Source organism: Phytophthora infestans, genomic scaffold (genome assembly GCF_000142945.1).
Source record: "Phytophthora infestans T30-4 supercont1.37 genomic scaffold, whole genome shotgun sequence".
NCBI classification, from domain to species: domain Eukaryota; phylum Oomycota; class Peronosporomycetes; order Peronosporales; family Peronosporaceae; genus Phytophthora; species Phytophthora infestans.
In genome coordinates this window covers 1,313,358-1,338,414 of record NW_003303722.1, presented here as the reverse complement: position 1 = coordinate 1,338,414, position 25,057 = coordinate 1,313,358, and the positions used below count along the sequence as shown (strand labels likewise).

The window sequence follows — 25,057 nt, the reverse complement described above, 5'->3', positions numbered from 1 at the left end:
AACCCTTGTTTTAATACGTTGGCAAAGTTAGTAAGCAGCATTATTATCCCCTTTACATGAGCAATGGCTGTGCAGCTTCGCGCTCGAGGCGCTGGACCGTCTCTAAGAGCCACTCGAAGGTGTGTTGTTGCGCGATGCGCTTCAGCAGCCGCATCGTTTCCAGTAGCGACTCGCGTACTCCGGGTATCAGCGCGTATGTGCCCGAGCAGGGGCAATACTCGCGCATCTTGTGCTCGGCTGGCAGGTGGCATTTGCGGCAATACAGATCCTGCAACTGGTAGGCGACAGACTGCGCCTGCACCAGCTCCACAAGTCGCATCTCGAACGCAGTCTTGTCGTACAACGCAAAGCACCGAGGGCAATGCCAGGCCGCAGCCGCGTCAGCGTCGTCTCCATTCTCCTCGTCGTCTTCGTCCGTCTGTGACGCGCTTCCCTTGAAGAGCTGAGGGTCTCGACACAGGTCGACGGAGCGACAAAGGTTGCAGCTGAGGCAGATGACGTCTTGCACTGTAAACGATAGCGACGGGTTGCGGAACTGGGATTCCTCGCCGAATTCGCTCGTGCGCAGGAGCTTAAGCAACGTGCGTCTCATCTTGCCTACTTGAGTCTCCACACTGGGCTCGAGCTGGAACACGGCAGTCACGAACTTGACCAGCTCCAGTGCAGGCGACTCCAAGGGGAGATGCGACCCAGCGAACACCGGGAAGCTGTCCCGATCCATGTTGTACGTCAGAATCTCAGGGACCAGACGCAGCATCTTGTCCGAGAAATAGGACGACACCAGCTTCTGCGAGTACTTGGCCAGGGGACTGAGCTGCTTCTCGTCCTCGTCCAGAGGCTGTTCGTCCTCGTCAGCAGCGTCAAGCTTGGCATTGTCGCCCTTCGCGAGCATTCGACACTGGAACTCTGCTCGTCTGCGGATAAACTGCCCAATCAAGATGAGGAAATACTCGTCCACTCCACGAGGCAAGTAGTTGGCGATGTTCCAGTGCGCGACGATCTCCAGCGGCTTCTCTCCAGCGTCGTCGTGCTCAGTCTCCTCCTCCTCCTCCTTCTCCTGTTCTTGTTCTTCCTCTGGCACCACGTTCTTCAGCAAGACACAGCCGTAGTTCTCGGCATCCAAGAACAAGAGGTTGGAGAAATACTTCTTGGGAGTAAAGTTGAGCACCTGGAACAGCTCGTTGGACAGCACAGTCTGCAGGATGAAGTTCAGGTACGTCTGGGCGTCTCGCACCGACTTTTTCTTGGTGCACACGATGATCTTACTGAAGTCGGCGTACACAATCTGCGACCCGAGACGCCGGAACTCTGCCAGAAGCTGCAAGAACAGCTTCTCCATTAGCCGCTTCACCATCGCATGCAAGGCTGGGTCGAAGCTTAGAGAGTTGGGAGAACAGAGCCACCGGTAGAACTGCTGCAGAACGTGGTCGGCAAACTTGTTTCGACTCGCCAGGAAGTCTTTGAACAGCGTCGTCACCATCACACGCAGCAAGCGGAAAGCTTCGTGGCAACTCTCCTCGGCATCGCCTTCCGCGACTGCTGGAGCAGAACCTTCAGTCGCGCCTGCTTCGCCTTCGCCATTCCCGTCAAACTCAATCTCCATCTGATGCGCCACTCCCAGACCTTCAATACTGTGGATCTGAGACGCCACAAGGATCGCGTTGACTGCGAGACCGTCCAGCTCCAGCTCAACACACACATCCACAAAAGATCCCTTGTCGCAGACCACTACAGACGTGTCCACACGGTGCTGAGACGTCGCATCACTCTTCTGCTTCTGCGCCGAGCCCAACAGTGACTGACTGAAGAGCTGCTGGAACTGCTGCTCCTGCTCCTTGCCTCCAAGATCGGGCAGTGACGTCGGCGAGTGCCACCACAGATGCTTGTGCTTGGTCAAGATGCGCGAGTACAAAGTGTCCAAGATGGCGATGGAGTGGTCGCCCGTGAAGTTGCCCACTGGCAGATGAGCGTAGCGAGCACAGTCCAGCACATCCGCATAGTACTGAGTCATCTCGAAGCAGCGCGTCATCATTTTTTCTCCCATGATCTTCCGCCATGTCAACGCTGGAAAGAGCGTGTCCTCTTCGTTCCATGGCAGCATGGCAATGGGGAAGCTGTGTAGACCCTGCATCTTCTCGCGAAGACGCTTGCTGGATGGGATACACGTCTGCGCCACCACGATCGTCGGTTTGGGGGCAAGCTGCTTGTTCGAAACAAGCCGCGCAAGGGTGGCATTGACACCCGAGAAAGCCTCCTGCGCTGTTTTGACGACGTGGGTCTTGAATGAACAGCTCTGGATAGGAGCAGCAACGCCCTCCTCTTGAGACTCCAGGAGAAGCTGTTCGAAGAAATTCTTCAAGTCTGAGCCCCGAGACTTGACGTTCGAGACCGGATCGACGTACCAAACGTTGGCGTCTCCCTCGCTGACTGCCTTTCCCAAGCTCTCAGCACTGGCCACGTCGTCTCCTTCTTTCAGCGCAACCAAAGCCAGAATGGCGCGTTTCTTCTGCTGTGCAAAGTACAACAATACTCTGCGCATTAGTGAATCTGAAAGTGGAGCTGCTGTACCATTGGATGGCAAGTCCATGAGATACGGTGCCTGCGCCGTCGATTGGAACTGTAAATCGCTGAGTTCATACTCCTGGTTGGTGCTGGAGAGATGCGGGTTGACAACCTTCGCCACGCAGCCAAGTGCACAAACTGCTCGCGTCAACGCAGACACCTGCAGCTCATACACACCGCTAACATGAGGGTCACCCAGAATCTGATTGATCTCCTTGTGATACTGCTGATACTGCCGTTCGCTGAGCATTACTTCCAACACCGACTGAGGCTTGGACGAAAAGTGAGGCACAATGCGCGACACACGACGCGATCCTGGTAGTAATGACAGCAAACTCTCATGGTCTTCTTCTTCACAAGTGATGTGGAAAACCCGCGGCATCTTGAGGGTAATTCGCTGCAGCATCTGGGAATGTGCAGTAAGAACCCAGCACGTGAAGATCCCTCCTTGTTCTTGCTGAATCTCCACAATCTGCCAGTACTCGTGCTGCAGTGCACTCCCAGCATTGAAAACGAAATTCTCCATGCCAACTCCGTTGCCCTTTGCAGCCAATGCACGAGTAGACCCACTCTGGAAACGCTTTGCGTTGCCATGTACACTGTTCGCCATGCCAAATCCACTGTAATCGCGCATTCGTTCCTCTCGCTCACGTCGTCGCTTACCAAGCATGGACTTCCATTTCTTCTTGCGGTTCTTGAGCCACTGAGTGAACGGCACTTCTCCCAGCTTCACGTTAGCGGCAGGCACATCGTCAACGGCATCATCATCGATTTCCTCAATCGGACTAATACTGTCATCTCCGTCACTTGTTTTCTTTCCTCGCTTTCGTGACAGGGGCTTATCAGTGCGTGACGGTTGTTTTCCTTTAATTAAGTCCTCCATATCGATCAACTTAGCCACGTAGTCTCCTTTGTCAGCACCCTTCGCAGCAGCCTTAAAGAACTGCTTCATGTTACCCTGTTGATGCTTCGCATTCTTCTCGCGAACTTGCCTCCTCATCCAGTCGGGAAGTTCAATGCGTGGTACCGGATTCTTCACGTTCTGGAAAGCAGCAGGAAGCGAAATAATCTTCTGCACAGTCGAAGCGAAACGCGTACGGTAGTAATCCCAGTCCAGGATCGACCGAATGTCAAAGTCCTGGAGGTGAGGATCTTTCAGCCACTTCTTCAGGAAGTGCTTCTTGACGGCATCTTCTGTTGCGAAGATAGCCGTCGGGATAGCTCGCTCTGTCACCTTTTCACCGTACGGACGTGCAGCGATAATCATTTTGCACGTTAAACCTCTGTCCTTGAGCATGTCTTCACCGAGAAACTCACCCAAACGTCTAGCGGTAGTGATGGAGGTCGATTTCTGGCCTTCGTACTCGTCCAGCTTGCCCGACATACTCTTGTTCTCTGTAATCAACGCCATCAACTCTTCATCATCCATCGACTTGCCTCGGGTATCAATCACGTCAAGCCAGCGATTCGCACATTTCGCAACAGAAGCGTAGCACTCCTCCAAGCTGTCACCGTCGAGAAAGCACTCAAAGACCTGCGACTGGAACGCCTTGATAAGCTGCAATTCACCTCGTCGCTTGAGCTCAAATCCCTTCAGTTCAGCCAGCGAGTGATCAAAGTTGAACACTGCATACCGCTTCTTCAACAGTTTTCCCTCTTCGGTAGACGCAGGAAGCACCATGGCTTTGTATGGACCATCCACCTCGAATAGAATGGAGCACTCTTTGTGTGAATTGTACTTCCCTGTAGCGGGGTCCAGCTCGTGATACTGGGGGTTAGTGAACTTTGCGTGCACATCTGCGTTTAGCATCACACACGGGTACGAGATACTTCTCGAGCTGCCATCGTTGAGCTTAAACGAGAAGGTTTCTGGAAAAGACTTGGGTAGAATAGCCCAAATACCATCGGTATCCAGCTCCAGCGGTCGACCAATTTGCTCCACCAGCTCACGAGCACCAGTAATGATGTTAGAGCCCGTGTGCGTCACGATACCCGCCATTTCCATCGAGTGCCAACGCGCACCCTTCCGCATCACGTAGCCGTAAAACGAGTTCAGAATACACTTGTGCGCCAGCTGGAGGGAGTCGTACACAAGACACTTGTTTTGCGCATCAATCTTCGCCAGTAGATCCTTCGCCTCTGCAGCTTGCCCCACCTTCTTCTTCCAGACCTTCGTGAGGCCCTTGTACTCGTAGCGACGATCACGGAACGCTCGCACTGTGTTGACATAGAACGGGTTTTCCCGCATGCAGACTGTGGCCGATCGCTTCTGCTCCTCTGTCACCTTAGTCTTCTTGTACACACTGGAGCAATACGACTTGAAGCGCTGTTTCAGCAACAGTTCTTGCCTGTCATTAGGGAGTTGCGCGTAGGGGACTGCAGGTTGAGTGCTACGGTTGGGGCCTTTACTTGCATCTCCATTCGCTGCTCCTCCCTTCTTCTCCACAGGGAAATTCTCATATTCAATCTGGGTCTTGATGGAGTAGTATTCAGGGCGTGTGGCAGGGTAGAAGTCGCCACGCCATACCCAATCCATTTCACGCTGACACGAAGCATCTTTCTCTTTGATTGCAGCTCTGCCACACTCAGTATTGTACGCGCAAGCAGCACAATCGGCCTCATTCACAATAGCACACGGCTGCAGCCGGTTCGTCAGAATAATGTTCGGGTACATGGCAGCTACATCCAAGTGGTAAATGAGTGGTTGCTCCTTCCGGTTTGGTCTCTCGCGAAGTCCAACGAGGCGATCAACAATGTGATTTTTCACTTCTTCGTAGTTGGCGACACGATCAACTGGCACATTCATCTCGACCTCCAGCGAGAACGTCAAGTCACGGTCGATATTGTCGATCAGCTGCTGGAAAGCACTAGGTACCAGCTGAAAGTCGTACAAGAAATCAGCGCGAAAGACTCCGGACTCCAAACACTCGACGTGGCCACCCACATAGGTCTCGCTCTCGACAAGACGGCCTTTGTAAAACTTTTCTTCACGAGCGGAGCTTTGTTTGTTTGGGCAAATGATGTTGCCTTCAAAAGCCTCAACCATTAGCAAGGCTTCGCATAGAGTTCCGGACCCTTTGCGGAGCACATCTTCAGAGCCCAGAGGAATGATCGTGCACAGCGAAAACACGAACAGGTGCACGTACTTATCGTACAAGTAAAACGTGGCTACAGCATCGGAAACTGAGTACGACGCCATCTTCAAAGGTTCATCACGAGCCAGTGCGACCATATCTTCTGCGTCCACCTCGACTGGATCGTATCCCAGCTTGTACTTAGTCACTGCTTTCAAGCCCTGACTTCCCTGTGGCAAGTACGAGTCACGCTTTACCCAACAGAAGGCGTCCATGTGCACACTGCAGCGCCCGCGGTACTCGCCACTGCGTTCGTCAAGCGAAACGCCAATCTCATGCGCCATGTTGATGCCGTGGACTTGTGCACGTGCGTCAATAAATGGCCAATCGAAAAAGTCGCCGTTATAAGTCACGAAAATGTGCGGTTTCTCCTCGATCACATGCTCGAAGAAGCGCTTCAGTAGCTGCTCCTCGTTCTCCTCATTAAATACAATGAAAGGACCAGGATAGTCTTCCTTCGGCGTGTACTCGAAGTCTTGGATCTCTTCCGACACGAACTCCCGATTTACAATCAAGTATCCCTGCTTGTCGATCATGTACGAAATCATGTAGATCTGGTCTATCTGTGCGTCCGGGAACTTCAGTGGGGCCTTCGTACATTCAATATCGAAGGCACACACCACCGGTTCAGCTTTGTCCACCATATCCTTCTGTCGTTTCACATCCGAGGGCGAGTACGGCGCTGTTGGATCATAATTCACGTGATACCACGCACCCACTCGAATGTCAAGGTCAATGGCGACACGCATGGGGTACGGGACATCGTACTCTCTCAGCTCCAACAAAGAGCTCTCACTCTCATCCGTTCCTGCTCCTTTGGCTCCATCAGCATCCGCTCCGAAGACGAGATCGTCTTCCGTCACTTGTTCGCGTGTCTGGCCCTGCAGCTCATAGGCCTGCCGAGCCTGCAGTCTCTCCTGGTTCCTGGCCACCAAGGGGGCTAGCTCTCTCTTCACGGTCATCAAATCTGAGACCGTGTTGAAGCTCAGCTTCACGTACAGTGCCTTCTTACCATTCAGATGGTCAGCCATGTCGAGATCTTCTCGGAAAACTCTCTCCGCCTTGGCCACGAGGCCTTCGAATTGCCTCAAACAGTACGCGATGACCTCCTGCGATCTGTTGGTCTCGGAACGCACGTAGAAGTAAGGCTGGTAGATGATACGTGTCTTAAAGGCCTTGCCATCTTGCTCGAGGAAGTACAGTTCGAGGCCACTGACCTCGTTCTTGCCCTCCACTGGATCGGGCAGCGTGCAAGCTCGCAGATTGAGCAGCCAGCCGAGCTTAGCGTGGTCTTCTCCGTCCATGGCGACGTCTGGCTGCTCCTTCCTAGCTTCTTCTTCTTGTTCCAGAAGCTCTGGGAGCAGATAAAAGCCGAATTTCTTGTCGAGCTCGTTGCCTTTCTTGAGTGCGTACTGCTTGGCTTCCGTCATGCCACGTCCCGGCCGGTTACGCTGCGCGTTGGCGCGTGCGCCCTGAGAGTTACGTGCCCATGCCGAGCCTCCGCCGCGACTATAAGGATTGCGGGTTGTCTTTCCCCCGCCATACTGTGTCTTGCCGCGCTCCGCCATGGTTGGAGGTGCTTATTGCGGTTTCCGCGCGGAATTGGAAGAATGAAGGTCACTAAAAAAAGCGCGGGAAGCAATATGCTCAAAGATAGTAATAAAATGACATTTAGCAGGTTGGTATCGCCAACGCGCTGAAGTTTTAATGGCGGGTAGATGGTTTATATTACGTCTCATCCTGCGGCTATTGACTGGTAGCTACGGAGGTCAACTCGAAAGAAGAGCGTTGGCGAGAGCGGTCGCTCTGTTGTTGTCTTACTTGGTGAGCTTACGCTTCTTGGAAGGCTCCTCCACAGTCTCGAAGTACTTGAGCGAGTCCTTGGGGTTGGCGGTCATGCCCTTCGCGCCCTTCTTCCAGTTAGCGGGGCAGACGTCACCGTGCTCTTCGTGGAACTGGAAGGCCTCAATCAGACGCAGCACCTCGTCGACGTTGCGTCCGATCGGCAGGTCGTTGATGGTAATTTGGCGGAGCACTCCCTCCTTATCGATAATAAAGAGGCCACGGAAGGCCACGCCCTCGTCATCGCCCTCCGATACGAGCACCTCGTACTTGGAGCACAGGTCCTTCTTGACGTCGGCAACAAGCGGAATGTTCATGTCACCAAGACCACCCTTCTTGCGCGGCGTGTTGATCCACGCGAGATGCGTAAACTTGGAATCGATGGAGCAGCCGATCACCTGCGTGTTAAGCTTCTTGAATTCGTCAGCGCGGTCACTAAAGGCGCAGATCTCCGTAGGGCACACGAATGTGAAGTCCATGGGGTAGAAGAAGAGCACCACGTATTGGCCCTTGTAGTCCGACAGGGAGATCTTCTTGAATTCGCCGTTAACCACAGCATCGGCCGTGAACTCCGGGGCAGGCTTGCGGATCGTAAGGACCATCTTTCAAAAACGAGCTTGCGCGTTTAGAGGCAGATCTAAAACTGATGGATCCGCGGGACAGGATCATCACTTTGGCATACCGGTAAACTCGGTATGTATTCTATTGGATTGGAAAGGGGAATGTTGTCCGACGTCGGACACACCACTTTTACCAGTACTGTACGTGGTTTTGAAACTCGCTTAAGTACGTATTGTACAGAGCTCGTACTTAATCGAGTCGGTCTCTAGAAGAGAAGCATCCACCGACAAAGGGTCAAGTAGTAAGGACACCTGGTGCCGCCATGTCGTTTAGCAGCTTCTACTCGGTGGTGAACGCCATCAAGGATAAGTCGGCAGAGGCTATGACGACGCTGAGCTCCGATCTTCAGGAATTTAGGACCATCGTGCAGGAGGATGTGGCTGAGCTCAGCAAGAACGTGCGTCAGAATATGCAGGAAGGACGGCTCAGTATTGACCGCAACGACTCGGAGGACGACGAAGAGTCTAAGCAGGACCCGGATGGCCAGAAAAATGATAAAGAGCCAAAAGATCCCACACAATCCGCCACAGAAGAGCAAAATGAGGATCAATACCCGCTGACGTCGCTGAAGAACTCGCTCTTCTCCTTCGACATGACCAGCTCGCTTAACTCAGTTAGCAGCTCTGTGCAAGGGTCACTTACTTCAGTGCAGGGATCTCTGACCACAGTAGGCAACAAGCTGACGTCGCTGAACGTCGGATCAAGTCTCGGCTCGCTCGAGGCCATGGGGTCCAAGCTACTCAACTCGGCAGACGAGTTCCTTGGTACATTGGCGGGAGATAACATGTACGAAAACGACGAAGAGCTCAGTGAGAGTGAGCTTAGTGCCAGGCGATTCCGGTTGCTAGCATTACAGGAGGATTCGGAGACATACGTCGAGCCACCGCTCGACGTCGAGACCTTTGAAAAGTGGAAAGCTACGACGCCTGCTGAGGAGCTGGAAGAGATCCATAAGGAGGTGCTGGAGAACTACCCGACGGTCGGAGCCAAGTTCACGGAGCTGGTGCCGTCTTTAGTGGAGGCTGATGTGTTCTGGGCGCACTATATCTACAAGGCCTCACTGTTGGCGGCGCAAGAGCAGCGTGGTGCTGACCTGCTTGAACACGGTTCGTATTTGAAGTGGGACGTGGTGCTTTGTGGGCTGCTATGAGCGACTGACAATGTTTCATTTGGTTATGTGTCAGCTCTGAACGATGACGAGGAGGAAATTGGCTGGGATGTTGACTCACCGAAGGCCAAGGACGACGAGGGCAAGCCGATTTTCCCTGACGACGAGTCGAAGGAGGAGGAGGAAGGCAAGACACCAGCTTCTACCGCCGCGAACGGCCCGACATCCTCCAGCGATGGAGAGAGTTGGATCGAACTGGACGAGCGGAAGGAGTCGAATTCGCCAGGTGCGTCGTCGAGTCTGAAGGAGCCGACCAGTGCGCTGACCGACTTGAAACTAGAGGAAGGAGATGAAGCTGCCGAGGAGGACTCGCTGGACTGGGGTGACGATGACGATCTGGCGGTTCCGGAGGCAACAGCTACTGCTACATCGGAAGCCAAGGCCCCTGAGGCGACGCCAGCAAGCCACGAGGATGCCAGCAAACGTGGGGAGGACTGGGGCGAGTGGGATTAAGTTAAGTAGCTGTCCGCACATACTTCATCGATCCTTTAACTTTCATACATTTACTGTTTACGGCAGTCTGTATGCAATATGCTGTAAGCTTCATAATTTGTGTACCACAGTCTTGATGGTGTTGACATCAGGCCAAAGACCTTCAATTAGAAACTTTACCGAATGATCGTTATCTTAGCGTGCTGGTGTGACGAAGTCGCTGCTGAGCCCCTCTTTTTGTATGAAATCTTTTCAGCAGCGTTTGACCTGACGACCGTGACCTATACCAGACTGGGAAAAAAACTTGTTTGACTCAAACTCATGGTTGACTCAACTCATGTTTGACGTAAGAAGATGCTGGCGTTTTCTGGCCTGAAATGGAAACTGTTACCGGAATTATCGCGTTCCCCCTTGCAAATTCCAAGTTGCCGTCAAGATGAATATCTCGGACCTGTTGTGTTCGCCGGCCACACATGGGGTCAAAATGAACATCTCGGATTTATTATCCTCGCCGGTCCCTGATGGCGTCACAATGAACATCTCGAACATATTGTGCTCGCCACTCGAAGCGCCCGCTGAGCCTACACCGATAACTCCGGAACCGCGCATAGTTGCAACATGTGAGCCGCCCAGACGTCCTCAAGCTCGGTCTATGAAACGACAGAGCAAGTTCGTGGCCGATGATCAGCGCAAGCGTCCGTACCGAATGAGCGAAACGCAGAAAAAGAGTCGCCAAAATTTTCAGCAGCACGAGTCCAAGGTGTTTAATCTGACGCTCGATATCAACGATCTCAAGCAGCAAGTGCAGTATCTTCTCGAGTGTCGGGACCTGCAGGTCACGTGTCTGCTACAAATGCGCCAACGATTGGAAGCCGCTGTCTTGGGGACGGTGGATAAGATCCTGTTCGGTGGGAGTGATCGTCCTCGCTCGGGTGACGAAGGCTGCAGCTTCTCGAGGATGTTCATGGACCAGTCTGATGGATCGACGCCACCGAATGGCATCTACGAGTTCTCTCTGCAGCTCGACAAGCCGAACTTCAATCACCGTTCGTGCACTATCGCAACGACGCAAGTGATGTCTGTCGTGGAGGAAGACCCCGAGGGTGACAACGAAGATGCGGCGGACGTTCGGAAGATCTGCGGGGACCCGGGAGGCTGCTTGGTGGAGGCGGTTGGTCAGTTTACGGGTCGATTCACGCGCCAGATCATCGTCTCCATGTTCCCTCATGTGCTCAGCGACGAGATGATGGTGGCGCAGATCATTAATTTGAGCATCACGTGTCCTGCACGGCTGCTACTGTATTTTAATGCGCACAAAACGATCGTCCGGCAAACAGCCCAAGCTGACGTGTTTGCTGCTCTGGCAGCGTTGCAGCAGGCCAAGCCACAAGAATTTGCCGCGATCATGGGCACTGCTGCTGCGTAGGACGAAGAAACACTACTCACGTACTACTACGTAGTAGTAATGAACATATATGTATATCTGCTGAGTCGACATGTAAAACTTATGAGGCGTTGAACAGTTTTTTTATTCTTCCAACTTTTACAGTACCGACCGTCGGCCGAGAATTAACGTTGCTATACATGTAGTACAGGCTGTGCATCCCACGTAATGTTCGTTTACTTCATGATTGCAACGTTGCGTCCACCTATGCGCGTTTTCTAAAAGTCATCGAAAAGAGAGCGGACTCCGGCTGCCCCATTTGATCGAACTTGGCGATAACCACGCCTGCTAATTTGTGGACTTGTTTCCAGCCTCGCAGCACAATTGGCAACAGTCTTGTGAGGCTTCCAGCGTCTTCTCCATGCAGCAAACTCGTGACGGCACTCCTCAACATATTGTTCGTCTTCCATCGTTACATACACAGCGGAAGGCCCACAGATCTCTTGTTGCAGTGTCTCGAAGCAGCTCTTGTAGCCACCGTCAACTAGATACAACTCCGGGTAGTACAGCTCAGGGTAACTGTCAGCATGCAGTCTCCGATCCACATTGCGTACATGGCGCAGCATCTTCGGCGCTCGGTTAGCCGAAAACTCACAAAAGAAAATCAGCGCCATACGGGCGGAGTGCTCCAATGTCGTCGATAGGAAAAACTGCGTCTCCATCTTTTCGGGATCACACAGTGAGGTGGCACCTTTCAAGCTGCCGCCTTCAAACTCGTATGGAAATCTACAATCCAAAAGCTGAAACCCTGCCAAATGCTCTTTAAAATCGCCTCTCAGTAGTTTTGCAACAGTCTCGGGCGTGATCACATTCAGGTCAGGGTGTTTGCTTGAGTATACCGTCGGCAAAACTGCTTCCTGTGGTGGCGCAGAGGCACTTTTAATCAGCTGCTCGGATGCATGATGGCGAAGAAGTCGCGGCGGCACTACGGGAGCAGGTGATAGGCTGGTCGACGTCATTACGGAGTAGCTGGACACCGCTCGCTTGAGCACATGCGGCTTCATCTCAAGTGCAGCTTCAGCTCGTCTCCTTGACTTTTTCTGGTGAATTTTTCGCTGCGTTAGTGTTGATCTCGGGGACACCTCTACTTCACCAACTGCTCTCTTTCGGTCTTGAACCTGTTTGTCTATCGCCATATTTGGTGCCACATTATCTTTTCTTTTGGGGTCATCTGCCACATGTTGTGTATTTTCGGAATCGAAAATAACTCGTCGTCGACTTTGTGGCACGTCTGCTCGCGGTTCCAGTAGTCGCCGCGACCTGTTTCTAAGGCCTTTCGTGGGCCTCTCTGAGTTATCTGCCGCATTCTGCCGCATGAAAGGAGGCCCTGGGGGAGTGGACAACTGCAGTTGCGAGGAGAGCAACGGCGTCAGGTGAGAGCGGCAAGGCTGCCCAGCCCAGGAAAATGACTTGATTTGTGGGTCACATGAAATGTGCTAGTTCAGAAAATGACCAAATAGAAAATCGTTCATTTTTTCTTACCTATTTTCAATGCTGGGTGCCAGCTCAAAATTTGTTGAGTGCAGTGCCCTCTTTTATAAGGCAGCAGAAAGAAATAGGTGCAGCACCTACTTTTTTTTGGACATCGACGGTTTATATGAGTTGCTGTGGGCGGCGATCTGCGCTCAGAAACACCACAGTGTGCTGGACATCACCTCTGACTCAGAGTGAATCTTATGCTCACGTCAGCTGTAAAAGCTTCCGGTAGATAAGATGTTGAAGTAGTGCGCCAATTTTATTTAATATATTTAGGATCAATGCGGCTGTCGAGCTTGACGGCAAGGAGAGACTTTATCACTTGTGGACTCTCCTTCTCCTTGCCAAGCACTGTAACCAAGATCCCGGAGCTGAGGCCCCGCTAGCCAGCGTTCAACTTCCTTCTATATCTACTTCAGATTGAGCAAACGTCTGGTTATGACCCCAAACAGGGTCTCTCTTCGTGTCCAAGGATCATCAAGGAGGGTGGTCCAAGCTGAGCCGAAAGGTCGCAAGGAGGGCAGCAGTGACGACGGGGACACCGCCAGTGAAGCGGCGTCGGAGCCGCCAGGCTCGCCACCGTCGTCACCATCGTCCGGTGGCGCTCCCGCAAGCAGAAGTTCTGCGAGCTCTGTGCATTTGGATTCCTCGTCAGACTGTAGTGCGTCTGAATCAAGTTCAAGTAGCTCGGAAGGGCGAAGCAGCTCTAAGCGAAAGCGTGCTACCAAGAAAAAAAACTCCAGCAATAAGAAGCGTAGTCGGTCCGCGGTTAGGGACACCCCAACCCTCGAAGTGCCCAATCTCACTGGTGCTGACGTCTATGAGCTATGGCGGACAATGATCGAGTTAAAACTCAAGGTACAAAAAATGTGGTCTTTAGTGATCGAAGAAGTGGTTCGAGACAGCTCCTGGAGCTCTGCCAAGAAGCGTCGCTGGAACGAGCGCTGGCTCAAGGCTCACGCTGTCATCGCTGGCTCGCTTGGCCCGCGCTTAGCCGGTCGGTACAGACGACGGCTTGTGAGTTGTGATCCTGTGCAGCTATTTAAAGATATCGAGAAAGAATACAATGCTGAAAGCGCCGCCAAGAACGACATCCTGATCAAGGCCGCGATGTTTGCGCGGAAATTAGCTAAGCGTGAGCGTGTTGACACGTACATCGACGCTGTTATGCAGCTACAAAAAGATCTCGTGACGCTTGGGCACCCTAATGAAGATGCTGAACTTGCCCGACTTCTCCTTACAAATACCCTTGAAGTATTCCCGACCTAAGTACAGAGTTGGCTGGAGCAAGGATGAAAGCCAGGGAGTTTGTAGTCAGTCAAGTACGTGGACGACTCTTGGCAAGAGAGCAGGAGGAGAATATGCGACTTCCTTCCAGTGGTAATATGTCTCAAAGCGGTGGTAACGCTACAGGTTATCAAGGGGGCCAATCTACTACAAATGCAGTTTTTCAGTTTTCGACTGAAGGAAATGACGGCCCAGCATCAAGGCACGGAGAGCCAGAGCCACCGACGGTCAGTGAAGGAATCTATGCAGCGACGACCGTGTGCAAAGTGTGGCAAACTAGGCACTGGTATCGAGAATGCTGGCAGAAGGGCGACCAGAACTCTGGCAACCAACAGAAGAACAGCGGTAGCAGAGGGTCGTCTAGGCTAGGTGGCGGTCGTCATGGTGGTCGAGGTGGTGGCCGGCATGGCAAGTCTGGTCATAAGTCATGCATGGCAAATATCGGTGGAGCTGCTGATGTAATGGAGTGGTGCTTAGACAGCGCTGCGACGGGGAACATCTGCAGCAATCTTTCACAGTTCACTAAGATCGCGACAATTGGTGATGATCTTGAAATGTTGTGCGCAACTGGAAATACTGTGAGCATAAATTAAGCTGGTACTGTGGAATTCTTGATCGTTAACGAGCTAACAGGACGCCAGGAGAAGCGTCTTCTTCCTGATGTCAACTATGTGCCAGATGCGCCCGTTAACTTGCTCTCACAGGATACATGTAGAGACAACTGAACTACTTTGTCTCCATGTCTGCAGATCAGCCGCTCTGCTATTTGAGCCAAAAAAACGGGATGCGCCTCAAGTTTGTAAGAGTTGGCGGTTTGTATCGATTGTGGTCATCACGCCAGTACAAGAAGAAGAAATATGTTATCTTCAGTGCAATAGTGAGCTCCAGTAAGTCCGTACCTTTGGTGGTCTGTCATAAGCGATTCGTACATGCATGCGCCTCGACGATCTGAGACATGGACAAAACGAAAGCTGCTCACGGTCTAAATATTGCTGCTGGAAAGGGAGGCTCGTTATCCAGCTGCCTTCCTTCTGTTCATGGCAAGAAGGTTCCCCAAAGCGGTTAGTACATGCGACACACCCCTTACAGCGACTTCAAGTCGATGCTTGTTCGGTGAATGAGCTCACTATCGATGGGAGTACTGCTTTCTTGCTTGTAGTGGACGAATTCAGCAGATACAAGTGGATCTATCTCCTGCGGCACAAGGGTGACGCGAAATCACATATCATCACGCTTGTAAACCACCTATATGTGAAATATCGAGCTAAGAACTGCCGCGTAGACGAAATACACTCGGACCAAGGGGAAGCGTTCGATAACACATGCCTTCAAGAATTCAGCGCTAAGAAGGGGATTTATCTTTCAACGACTAATGGCTATACTCCACAAGAAAACGGTATCGTTGAGCGTGCGAACGGAATCGTTTTGCCTAAGGCTCGAGATCTTCTTCATATGACAAACCTTCCGAGGTTTCTGTGAGGAGAGGCCGTGCAGCATGTTGTCTACATGCTGAACGTCACGGTGACGAGAGTCTTAGGAGGGATAACACCACACGAAAAGTTCTCCGGTTAGCTGTCTGATGTGTCGTGCTTAAGGACCTGGAGATGCCTGGCATACTATCACATTACTAGTGCAGCGCGATCCAAGAAGAAGAAATTGTCGTCTAGAGTTGTAACGTTAACTCTCATAGATTACTCTCCTGCTACGTATGGCTATAAGGTTTTGGATCTCTCGAGCGGGGTAGTTTCGACTCATCGTGGTGGGAACTATACCTTTGCCGAAGACTACGCAGTGGCGCGTAACTACATGGACATGCTATTGAGTAATGCTTGCAACCATGGCGATCATGATCTTCCAGCGAGGGTATCGCTTGTACCAATGCAAATGCAGCTAGAGGACGCTGTACGGTTAGATTTAGACGGACAGAGTATTCTCGTGCAGACCAACCAAGTTCAAGTTGTCGTGAAGCCGCGTGATGCTGCTATCCTTACCAATCCTGCTCTTGCCGATGATCAGCCTAATATCCATGTACTTCCACTGGACGTTACAGGGAGTACTTCCGTTGTAAATAATGTTGAAGGTGATACTGTGGCCCGGCATAACGTTTCACGATCTGTAAGAAAAACGGATAAGAAGCTCACGGCTGGGTGATTTCGAGCTTCATCTCGCTATCCACAAGGTGTTGAAGGTTTTGGAGAGCGAGTTTACGACCAATAAGTGAATCGAAATTGCACTCTCGAGATGTACCGATTCCAGCCACTTACAAACAATCCATTCGCTCAAAATTTGCGTCGCAATGGCAGGCAGCCATGGACTAAGAGCTGGATTCGCTACACAGACATGGTGTGTGGATTATTGTGGAGCGTTCGAAGTCGAGAGGGGCACAGGTTATCACGAACCGGTGGGTGTACACTGTGAAGAAGGACGAGCAAATATTTGTGAAGAGATTCAGGGCTCGGCTTGTCATTCATGGATTCGAGCAAAAATTCGGTATCAACTACAACGAGAATTTTGCTCCAGTGATTTGCTTTGACACAAATCGAGTGGCCATTTATTTCGAAGTTCAACGGCGGTGGGCTGTTTTCCAATACGATGTTAAGCAGCATTTCTTCACGGGAAATTAGCAGAGCTAGTTTTCACAATTTACCTCAAGGCTGTGGCTCGCCTGGAAATCAGCGGATTTATCAGCTGGTCAAGTCGCTATACGGCTTGAAACAAGCCCCGCATGTCTGTAACAAGACGCTGCATCGACATATCGTTGCTCTTGAATTTATTCGCTTGGAAAGCGACCATGGCCTTTATTCCCTCGTCGAGAATGGGGAGGTAGTCATGCTCCTAACAGTTTACGTTGACGACGCGCTGCTCATGGAAGAACAAGCTCGGTGCTAAGCCATTACCCGAAAATTAGCAACCAACTTTGAATTAGTGGAGCTTGGACCAGTCAAGTACCAATTGGGGATAGAAGTGACCATCAATCGTGCAAGTGGCTATGTATTCTTCAGTCAACTCAACTACGTAGACGAGGTGCTACGCAGATGTCACATGTACGACTGCCATGGGGCGCTACACCTGTTGCAACAGCAGTGGACACTAACACTGAAAATTTGTCTACTGACATTAGTAATTTGCCGTGTAGAGAAGCTGTTGGAGCATTTTAGTATCTTGTCTCGGGATCTCGGCCGGATATTGCCCACGTCGTCCGTCGTCTCGGACAGTACATGTCGTGCTTCAGTGCTGTTCACTATGCCCAAGTCAAGCGTGTACTGCGATACTTGCAACCTACTAAGGACTTTGGACTCTGTATGGTCGTATCGAGCTCGACCAAGGTGGATTTGCAACGTATCGAAAATTACAGCGATGCAGACTACTCCAATGAAAAGATGGATTGTCAGTCAGTCAGCGGGTACGTCACTATGCTGAAAGGCAGTGCTATTTTGTATGGCTCAAGAAAGCAGGGACTAAAAGCTTAAAGTACCATGGAAGCCGAATATATTGCGATGAACGAAGGCGCGGGAGACATTATGTGACTGCGTGGTCTCTTTGATGAGCTCATGTGGAGTTACGACCTGCCAACACTTTGTGTGACAACACTGCAACTATTTCTCCGTCGAAGAAGCCTGGGAAGCATAACGGTAGCAAACACATCAAAACCCGGTTCCACTACGTTCGAAATTTCGAAGATAGAGAGCTACTGGCAGTGCAGCATTGCGGAACTAATGACATGACAGCAGACATCTTAATTAAACCGCTGGTCAGAGTCAAGTTCGAGTATTTCCGAAATTTAGTAGGTGTGGTTCGTTGTGCTGGGCAAGGAAGCGCGAAGGTCGCTTCGAGCCAGGACGATGGTGTGTCTTCGGTCTGGGTGATGACCAATTTCAGTCAGACTCAAACCGATCGGTGCTAGCACATAAGAGAAGATGGTATCTCCAGGGAGACTCTCAACGATGTTTCATTAATGAACTGACAATTGAACCGATGTTCGTGTACGGGTTGGTGGCGCGATGGTCGCGTGGTTTTGCAGTGCGAAGCTCGTACTCAGTGGGTTAGAAGCAACGAAGTTCGTTAGCTGAGCTAGAGCTACGTGTCGTACTTGCTGTTTGAGACAGGCTACGTGAGCAAGGGGGAACGTTGGACATCACCTCTGACTCAGAGTGAAGATTACGCTCACGTCAGCTGTGAAAGTTTCCGGTAGATAAGATGTTGAAGTAGTGCACCAATTTTATATAATATATTTAGGGTCAATGCGGCTGCAGAACTTGACGGCAAGGGGAGACTTTATCACTTTTTGATTCTCCTTCTCCTTGCCAAGCACTGCAGTTAAGATCCCGGAGCTGAGGCCGTATCCGATCGTATAGATCGGTTGTCAGCGGTGTGATGTGGGCCAACTCGTAGTCTGGACGCCGAGAGAGGGCGTGCGCAAGCACGTTGAGCTTGTCTGGCTTGTATTCGACGCGGATTTTGTACTCCACCAAAAAGGACAGCGACCTCGCAATCCGCTGGGAGAGGTCAGGCGAGTTAGTCGCCGTCCTCAAGGATGCGTGGTCTGTGTAGATCACGAAGGGCCGTGAGCCCAGAAGGTGAGCACGAAACTTAACAAGGGTATACTTAATTGCCAGGAGCTCCTTGTCGTGGTCAGGGTAGTTCCGTTCGGCGGCTTTGTGCTGCCTGGACTGGAACGAGATGACTCGTTCATGTCCAGCCGTGTCGGCCTGCAGCAATGCACACCCGATGGCGTTGTCGGAGGCATCATAGACGACGCTAAACGGCTTCGTCTCGTCCGGCAGGGCCAGGACAGGGGTCTCTTGAGACTGGTCTTGATGCTGTCAAAAGCATCCTGGTTGCTCTTGGTCCCAGCGCCAGTCGACGTCCTTCTGAAGGAGGTCCGACAAGGAGCTTAGCGAAGCTCGCGTACCGTGCGCTTTACTGGTGAAGGTAGTTGGCCAAGCTCAACCAAATTTCGAAGATCCTTTTGGGATCGGGGCGTCGACCATGCTGCTATGGCCTTGACCTTGTCTGGTCAGCCCGAATGCCCACGTTGCTTACGAAGCAGCCGAGAACTGTAATCTCTGGTGACGCGAAAACGCACTTGTCGATGTTGGCGTAGAGCTTGTTCGCTCGCATTACGTCCAACACTCGACGGGGGTGTCCTAAATGCACCTCCATGGCCGTCTTGCCTCCCTCGGCACGCTATGGACGAAGATGTCGTCGAAGTACGTCTGTACGAAGGCGCACAGTGGCCTGAACAATTGCGTCACCAGGCGGTTGAACGTCGCCGAGGCATTAGACAAGCCATGCGGCATGACGAGCCACTCTCAAAGCATGCCGCTTGGAGTTCTCACCGCGGTGAGCGGGATGTTACTCTCACGCATCAGGATCTGGTAGTATCCGTCTACCAAATCCAGCGCACTGTACAGTACTCTTCCGGCCATGTTGTTCAGCAACACATCCTTTCGTAGGATTAGTGTTTGGGCAGGCACCGTTGCGTTGTTCAGCTTGTTATAAGCATGAGCTAGACACCACTTTCCGTTCGGCTTCCGAACGCAAAAAGTTGGCGTCGAGTGCGGGGACTTCGACTCCCGCACCATGCCTGCCTTCGCTTTCACAGCGAAGAAGGCACCAATGACCTCGCACCGTTCGCGCGGAAGAGGCCATTGCCTTGGAACACAGTACTTTGTGCCAGGCACGAAATCAATATCATGCCGTACGCCTCGATCTGGTGGGAGTTGGGTCGGTGGGTGTTTGTTCACCACGTTCGCATACTCCGGCACGAAAGGATACACCGGATCCTTGGGGTTCTTAAGGATATCAGCACCCAAGCACGCCTGACGCTGCTTGTATAGGTCTTCCAGGACGTTCTCGTCCAAGACAGAGGAGGAGCTCAACTCCTCCCGAGTGGTCTTAAGTCTTATGAGCACCATCTCAACAACCTTCCCAACCTTGAGGTTGGCCAGGAAAGACTCAACCGTCATTTCCTCGAGGTTCAGTATCTCTGCAACCTCTGGCAACGGTTCCAAGAGGACATCAGATGCCTTGACGGGTAAACCGGTCTCGCCATCGAAGATGTGATAGCACTCTTCCACCGGCCGTGTCGGAGGAGCCCGGGCCCTGGACGCCGAGTCGCTTGAAGCGACGTCGTGGTCGACGGCGCCCGTGACGTGGAACTTTGTTACCCACAGTGGATGTCGGAGCGCCGACATCCGAGGCACTCAAGGCCTCGGGTGGTACTGTGTTACCCACACAGGAAGCGTGTCCGACGTCTTCCTCGTCAGTTAAGGTCTGGACGACTGTGTGTGAAGCTCTGTTATCCACCTTGAACACGCTATTACCAGCGTTCGTACCAGCTCCAGCTGTCTGTGGAACTATGTTACCAGCTTGTGGACCTAAGTGATCCACTTGGCCAGCACCTCCTCTGGGCGCCGCCGCCATCGAAGCGTCCTCGGAGTCGTCATATACGTCGACGACTCCCAAGCATCTGCTGGATGTTTCGGTACCCTGGCAACCCTTGCGAGCGCCCCAAGCCTTGACAGAGGTGGGAACATGACTCACCAATGCTCTGTCGGACTGCGCAGGGCGGCTGGCACCGATTGCCTTGCCTCGACAGTCGATCCAGGTGTCGTGCTTCTCAAGCCATGGCATGCCCACGATCATATCGTAGGGATCCATGTCAAGAACAGTAAGCTGTTCGAGGCTGTCAAAGTCTTCAAACTTGACGGCCAGACCCACTTGGACGTTGGGGACAGTGACAACCTTCCCGTCGGCCAGTCGCACTGACATCGTCCCATTGCCCTTGCTTTCTCTCAAAGCATCGGGCAACTTGTTGCTGTTGCGAGCAACCGTCTGGTGGCGTGCGAAATTCTTAGACGCCCCAGAATCGATCAAGATTCTAAAGGGATGATCGTATCCCCGTACACATCCGTGTACTACGAGCAACCCGCCGCTGCTCTTCGCCGATACGAGAGTGCGAAGGCTCTCAGGGGCTAAGTTCCCGTGGTACGCACCACCCGCGCACCCATCACGAAGACTTAGTTCTTCCCCAGTAGGGCGCCCCGCCCCTACTGGTTCCCGGCGTTTCCCTGTCCCCAGGATCCTGGCTTCTGCAAGCGACCCTTGATGACGGGATTGGGGAAAGTCTGCCTGCGGGTCTTTCTGCGGGGCAGTCGCGCTTGAAGTGGTCCATCTTCCCGCAGCCGAAGCAGCGAATGTCGCGCTGCTCGGCGGACCCGAGCTGCATGGGAATTGGTCCGTTGGGGCTTGTTCGACCGGGAGCCGACAAGGAACCCCCAGGCCACGCGGAGGCCGGCGTACGCGCCTGGCGATGGCTGTATTCTTCCTGAAGAGCCACTTGGATCGCCTACTCAAGGGTGCTTGACTGCACCCGTAACAGCTGAGTACGCGCTGGGCCTACTCGAAGGCCGTTCATGAACACATTCATCTTGACGTGTTCGTTAAGTGGGCTTCCCACTAGGGACGCCGTGAGCTCCCGTATCGCTTGGGCGTACTCGTGCAGCTCGCGCCTCCCTTACTTGCATGAGAGGAAGCGCGAGCGCTGGCGGTACTCGTAGTTCGCCGGGTCGGAGCTGTTCGCACAGCTGAGCCTAAAATGTGAAATACCCAGGGGATGTCGCCTCCCGCGTGTACACCCAGCACTTAGCACGACCGATAAGGTTGTAGAGCTCAAAAGCAACGCAGAGTTGCTCGGTCGAGATCGGAGCCGCGTCCATCGCGAACTCTACTTCTCGGACCCAGAAGTGAAGGTTATCACCTTCCTTCCCTTCATACGGCTTAACCTTCAGCCGTATTGACTCCGGGTGTGGCGGATTTGCTTTCGCCGCCGGAGCCTGCAGGTTCTCCCGCAGATGCACGATGATCCCCTGCTCGTAAGCGTCAAACGCATTGACGCGCTCGATCTGCTCGGCCGGTGTTGACATTACCAGGCTCTGCAGGGCGTCCATCCCGAAGATGCCTCCCATCTTCCGAACAGACTCGTACTGTGAGTCGTTCAAGCGAGGAAACTCACCTCGGTCAATTGTGGCTCAAACGTAGAGCGCACAGAGGAATCAGATAGTTCAATCTACCCGTGAAGGTGTAGGATTGGCTACAAGTGCTACCAAGTGTGACGGGGTCACACAGCACCTTGCACAGAGGAAGTGCTTAAGGGTATTTACTACCCGAGTGAACGCTAGTTCACGTGTTCCCGGCCTTAAATGGAACGGTTTGCTACTTAGAAGAGTAGATATAAGACTGATGTATATATAATTAAGCTTAGTTTGGGCTTTATTTAAACTAGAGGCTACTTATAGTGGAGCTAAGTAGCCATGCCCTGACTGGCTCCTACAGCACCTGGTACACGGTACCAGGTGTACACAATAGTGACGTGTCACTCTTTATGTAGCCTGGGGTACACTGGATGGTACCCCGTTACATGCCATGACGTATTTTATTCTCATTTGATGGCCGACTACTGTAAGAAACTGTGTCGCTTGCCGCTATAGCCGCAGAGTATTGAGCCTTGGTGCGCTGAGAAAAAAAATACAACGGGATGAAATGATTGAGACGGGTCGGAAATCTCGCACATAGATTAGGGAATTTTGCGCTTTCTCAACTTGAATGTCGCATACATGTGAAATATAATGAATCCGGGCCGCGATCCTTTTTTTAGGCAGATTTTTTGCTGAGAAAGCCAACACAAATGGGTCTTCATCGCAGCAGGTTCCTAAACCTGGATTGCCGTCAAGATCCAAGTCATAACCAACCGTAAACGTTGTTGTCTCCAGAATATCATGCACATACTGCGTTTTGCGGGCGATCGCTACGACATCATCCACAATGTTTGTATTGTAGCGAATACTGTTCTTGAAATGGTAAACCTAGTTTTGAATGGTCTTCTAATCGGGTACGGTACTCTCAGTGAGGCTCAACACATTTCTCAACTTGTTGCGGATGTTTGCAGGTCTCAAAGAGCTGAGCACCATTGATCTCACTTCAAATGTTTCATAGATCCAGATAGTTATCGCTGTGTAGGGGGCCCAACTTGGTTGCTGTGCATTCCGTTCTCGAAAAAATGGTGTATCTGTTTCCTGGCACGATAACACTTTAAGCCAGTACGTGCACCCCTCGTCTTTATCGTCACAGATAGACGACCCACAGAGCCACAGGAGGTATCCCATGGAGTGACCGTTGAAGTTCTCACCACATGCTAAGCAATACAGCTGATTTGTTTTCGCCTTGAGCGTCCTGAGAGCAGCAATGACTTCGTCAAATGTAGAGGTAGATTGGATTCCAAGCGTTGCCCTCCTTGCATATTCAAACGGCATCTTAGTTGTCTTGCAGATTGATTGTATTTAGGTGTCGCCCCGAACGGCAGGATAATAGCCGAGAAGACTTCTCTGGACGAAAAAACTATTTTAAACCTTTCTTTCTTACCATTGTTATTATATATCAAAGAAAACGGGACCCTGACGCCATTAGCTTACGTACCGTAAAAATCGGTCCCAGTGCGACAAACGGGTCCAGTGCGACGCTCCCATTTTATGGATGGCACAGCCTCCAGAGACAGATCTTTAAAAGACGATCTACCGCGTGTTTAGGACGGATGTCATCAAACGGGTTTATTGAAGAAATCTTGATGAGGTTCTATATTTGACTTGACTTTGACCAAAAATCGATGGCCGATTTTTACGGTACATCGTATCGTCTTAGTACAATGCTTGTGATGGGATCCCACAGCACCTTGCGCTAGAGGAAGTTGGCTTCCGAGAGCTTACAAACTCTCAGTGAACGACAGTTCAAAGGCCCCCTTTACCTGAAGGGAGCGAAGTGACCAATTTAAGGTAGGTTGTAAACTGAGTATATTTATAGGTAGGCTACGCTTGAGTTAAATATACGAACTATAAGTCACTTATATAAAAGCAATGTCATCAGCCAATGGTTGGCTTCGGACGACCCTACCAGATATCCCGGAGTATGACGTGTCATACTTCTGAGGTTGGAGTCTTCATACTGTACAGTGGTGACATGTCACACTTCATGTAACTAGGGGTACACTTAGGACTACGTACCCCGTTACAATGATATTGTGAGTACTTCATGAAAAATAAAGTGTACAAGATAGAATTCGCAAAATATACATTCGAAATATTTCTCAAAGACTTTTGGCCGTGTTCGCTGAGCACACAATACGTATTATCTCCACTTAATATGCGTTTTCTCATAATAGCTGTTTTGGTATTCTGAAGAAGGCATACTATGATTATGTGCTGAAGGGTCGCTGTAGCCTGCCCTTTCGGTATCGGTTTCCTGCAAGAGGTGCCTCTTGAATGTCCGTTACAAGGATCAATCTCAAAACACTTCCATTAATCGAACACGCATCAACTGAACAGAAACCATGCTCAAACCATATCTGACTTTCAGTATGCGTTTTACGATAACTTGCATCATGGCCGTGTTCGCCAAGGGCCGTGTTCGCCGTTAATGCATGATATCGTAAAACGCATACTGAGAGTCATATTTGGGCCGTTCAAGGCCGTATGTCACGTAGCTAAGACGATTAGTTCATACCTTAGTGTCACGGTGTACTGTTGGATGGTGGATTAACGATGCTGGTTGACTGCCTGCAGAAGGTCTACTCGCTCCAGACTCTCCAGACCACGTCCAAGCAAGCGGGACCTGCGGCCAAGACAGTGACGTTCCAAGTGTGAAGTCGTAAAGCAGCTGGTTGTGGCGGGTATTGTAGCTGGACCGCCACATACGAGGGATCTGCTGAAAGGTAAGGAGCTTTAAAACCCTTAGCGAGGTGATTTGAGGAGGTCAGTCGTGGATTGCCTTCGAAGATAGAGCACAAAAATATATCAATTTTTATATTACTATCCCAGTAGTGTCGCTATAATTACTACCTCCTACGTCGGCCCAAGATACACGACCCCGATTAGAGGAAGATCGCGACAATTTGGTGGAGAAGCAGGGTATCTTCTAGCCGAATAGCGTAGGAGTACAGACTTGGCAGCAGGGTGCCAAGGAAGAAGGAAAAAGAAGTGGGAAAGATGAGTGCTCATGATGGTTCCGGCGAAGGACTTGCAGCAGTGAAGGGTAGAG

The 25,057-nt window shown here is 51.6% G+C and overlaps 6 protein-coding genes across 6 annotated transcripts; 3 read left to right on the top strand and 3 right to left on the bottom strand.

Annotated features, from left to right (window-relative positions):
* Positions 1-27: 27 nt before the first annotated feature.
* Positions 28-7,264, bottom strand: PITG_15505 (DNA polymerase epsilon catalytic subunit, putative; the record flags this gene model as incomplete). Its single annotated transcript, XM_002898399.1, has 1 exon — positions 28-7,264. One exon carries the CDS (start codon positions 7,262-7,264, stop codon positions 53-55), a length of 7,212 nt encoding a protein of 2,403 aa, XP_002898445.1.
* A 140-nt stretch (positions 7,265-7,404) lies between these two features.
* On the bottom strand, positions 7,405-8,169 carry PITG_15504 (thioredoxin peroxidase, putative; the record flags this gene model as incomplete). The annotated part of the gene is made up of 1 exon (XM_002898398.1): positions 7,405-8,169. One exon carries the CDS (start codon positions 8,138-8,140, stop codon positions 7,514-7,516), a length of 627 nt encoding a protein of 208 aa, XP_002898444.1.
* A 252-nt stretch (positions 8,170-8,421) lies between these two features.
* On the top strand, positions 8,422-9,780 carry PITG_15503 (uncharacterized protein; the record flags this gene model as incomplete). The annotated part of the gene is made up of 3 exons (XM_002898397.1): positions 8,422-8,556; positions 8,662-9,265; positions 9,344-9,780. The coding sequence occupies 3 exons, from the start codon at positions 8,422-8,424 to the stop codon at positions 9,778-9,780; spliced, it is 1,176 nt and encodes a 391-aa protein (XP_002898443.1).
* Positions 9,781-10,291: 511 nt separating this feature from the next.
* Positions 10,292-11,185, top strand: PITG_15502 (uncharacterized protein; the record flags this gene model as incomplete). The annotated part of the gene is made up of 1 exon (XM_002898396.1): positions 10,292-11,185. One exon carries the CDS (start codon positions 10,292-10,294, stop codon positions 11,183-11,185), a length of 894 nt encoding a protein of 297 aa, XP_002898442.1.
* A 430-nt stretch (positions 11,186-11,615) lies between these two features.
* Positions 11,616-12,207, bottom strand: PITG_15501 (uncharacterized protein; the record flags this gene model as incomplete). The annotated part of the gene is made up of 2 exons (XM_002898395.1): positions 11,616-11,687; positions 11,758-12,207. The coding sequence occupies 2 exons, from the start codon at positions 12,205-12,207 to the stop codon at positions 11,616-11,618; spliced, it is 522 nt and encodes a 173-aa protein (XP_002898441.1).
* Positions 12,208-13,516: 1,309 nt separating this feature from the next.
* On the top strand, positions 13,517-14,246 carry PITG_15500 (uncharacterized protein; the record flags this gene model as incomplete). The annotated part of the gene is made up of 3 exons (XM_002898394.1): positions 13,517-13,867; positions 13,957-14,066; positions 14,204-14,246. The coding sequence occupies 3 exons, from the start codon at positions 13,517-13,519 to the stop codon at positions 14,244-14,246; spliced, it is 504 nt and encodes a 167-aa protein (XP_002898440.1).
* Between the last annotated feature and the right edge of the window lie 10,811 nt (positions 14,247-25,057).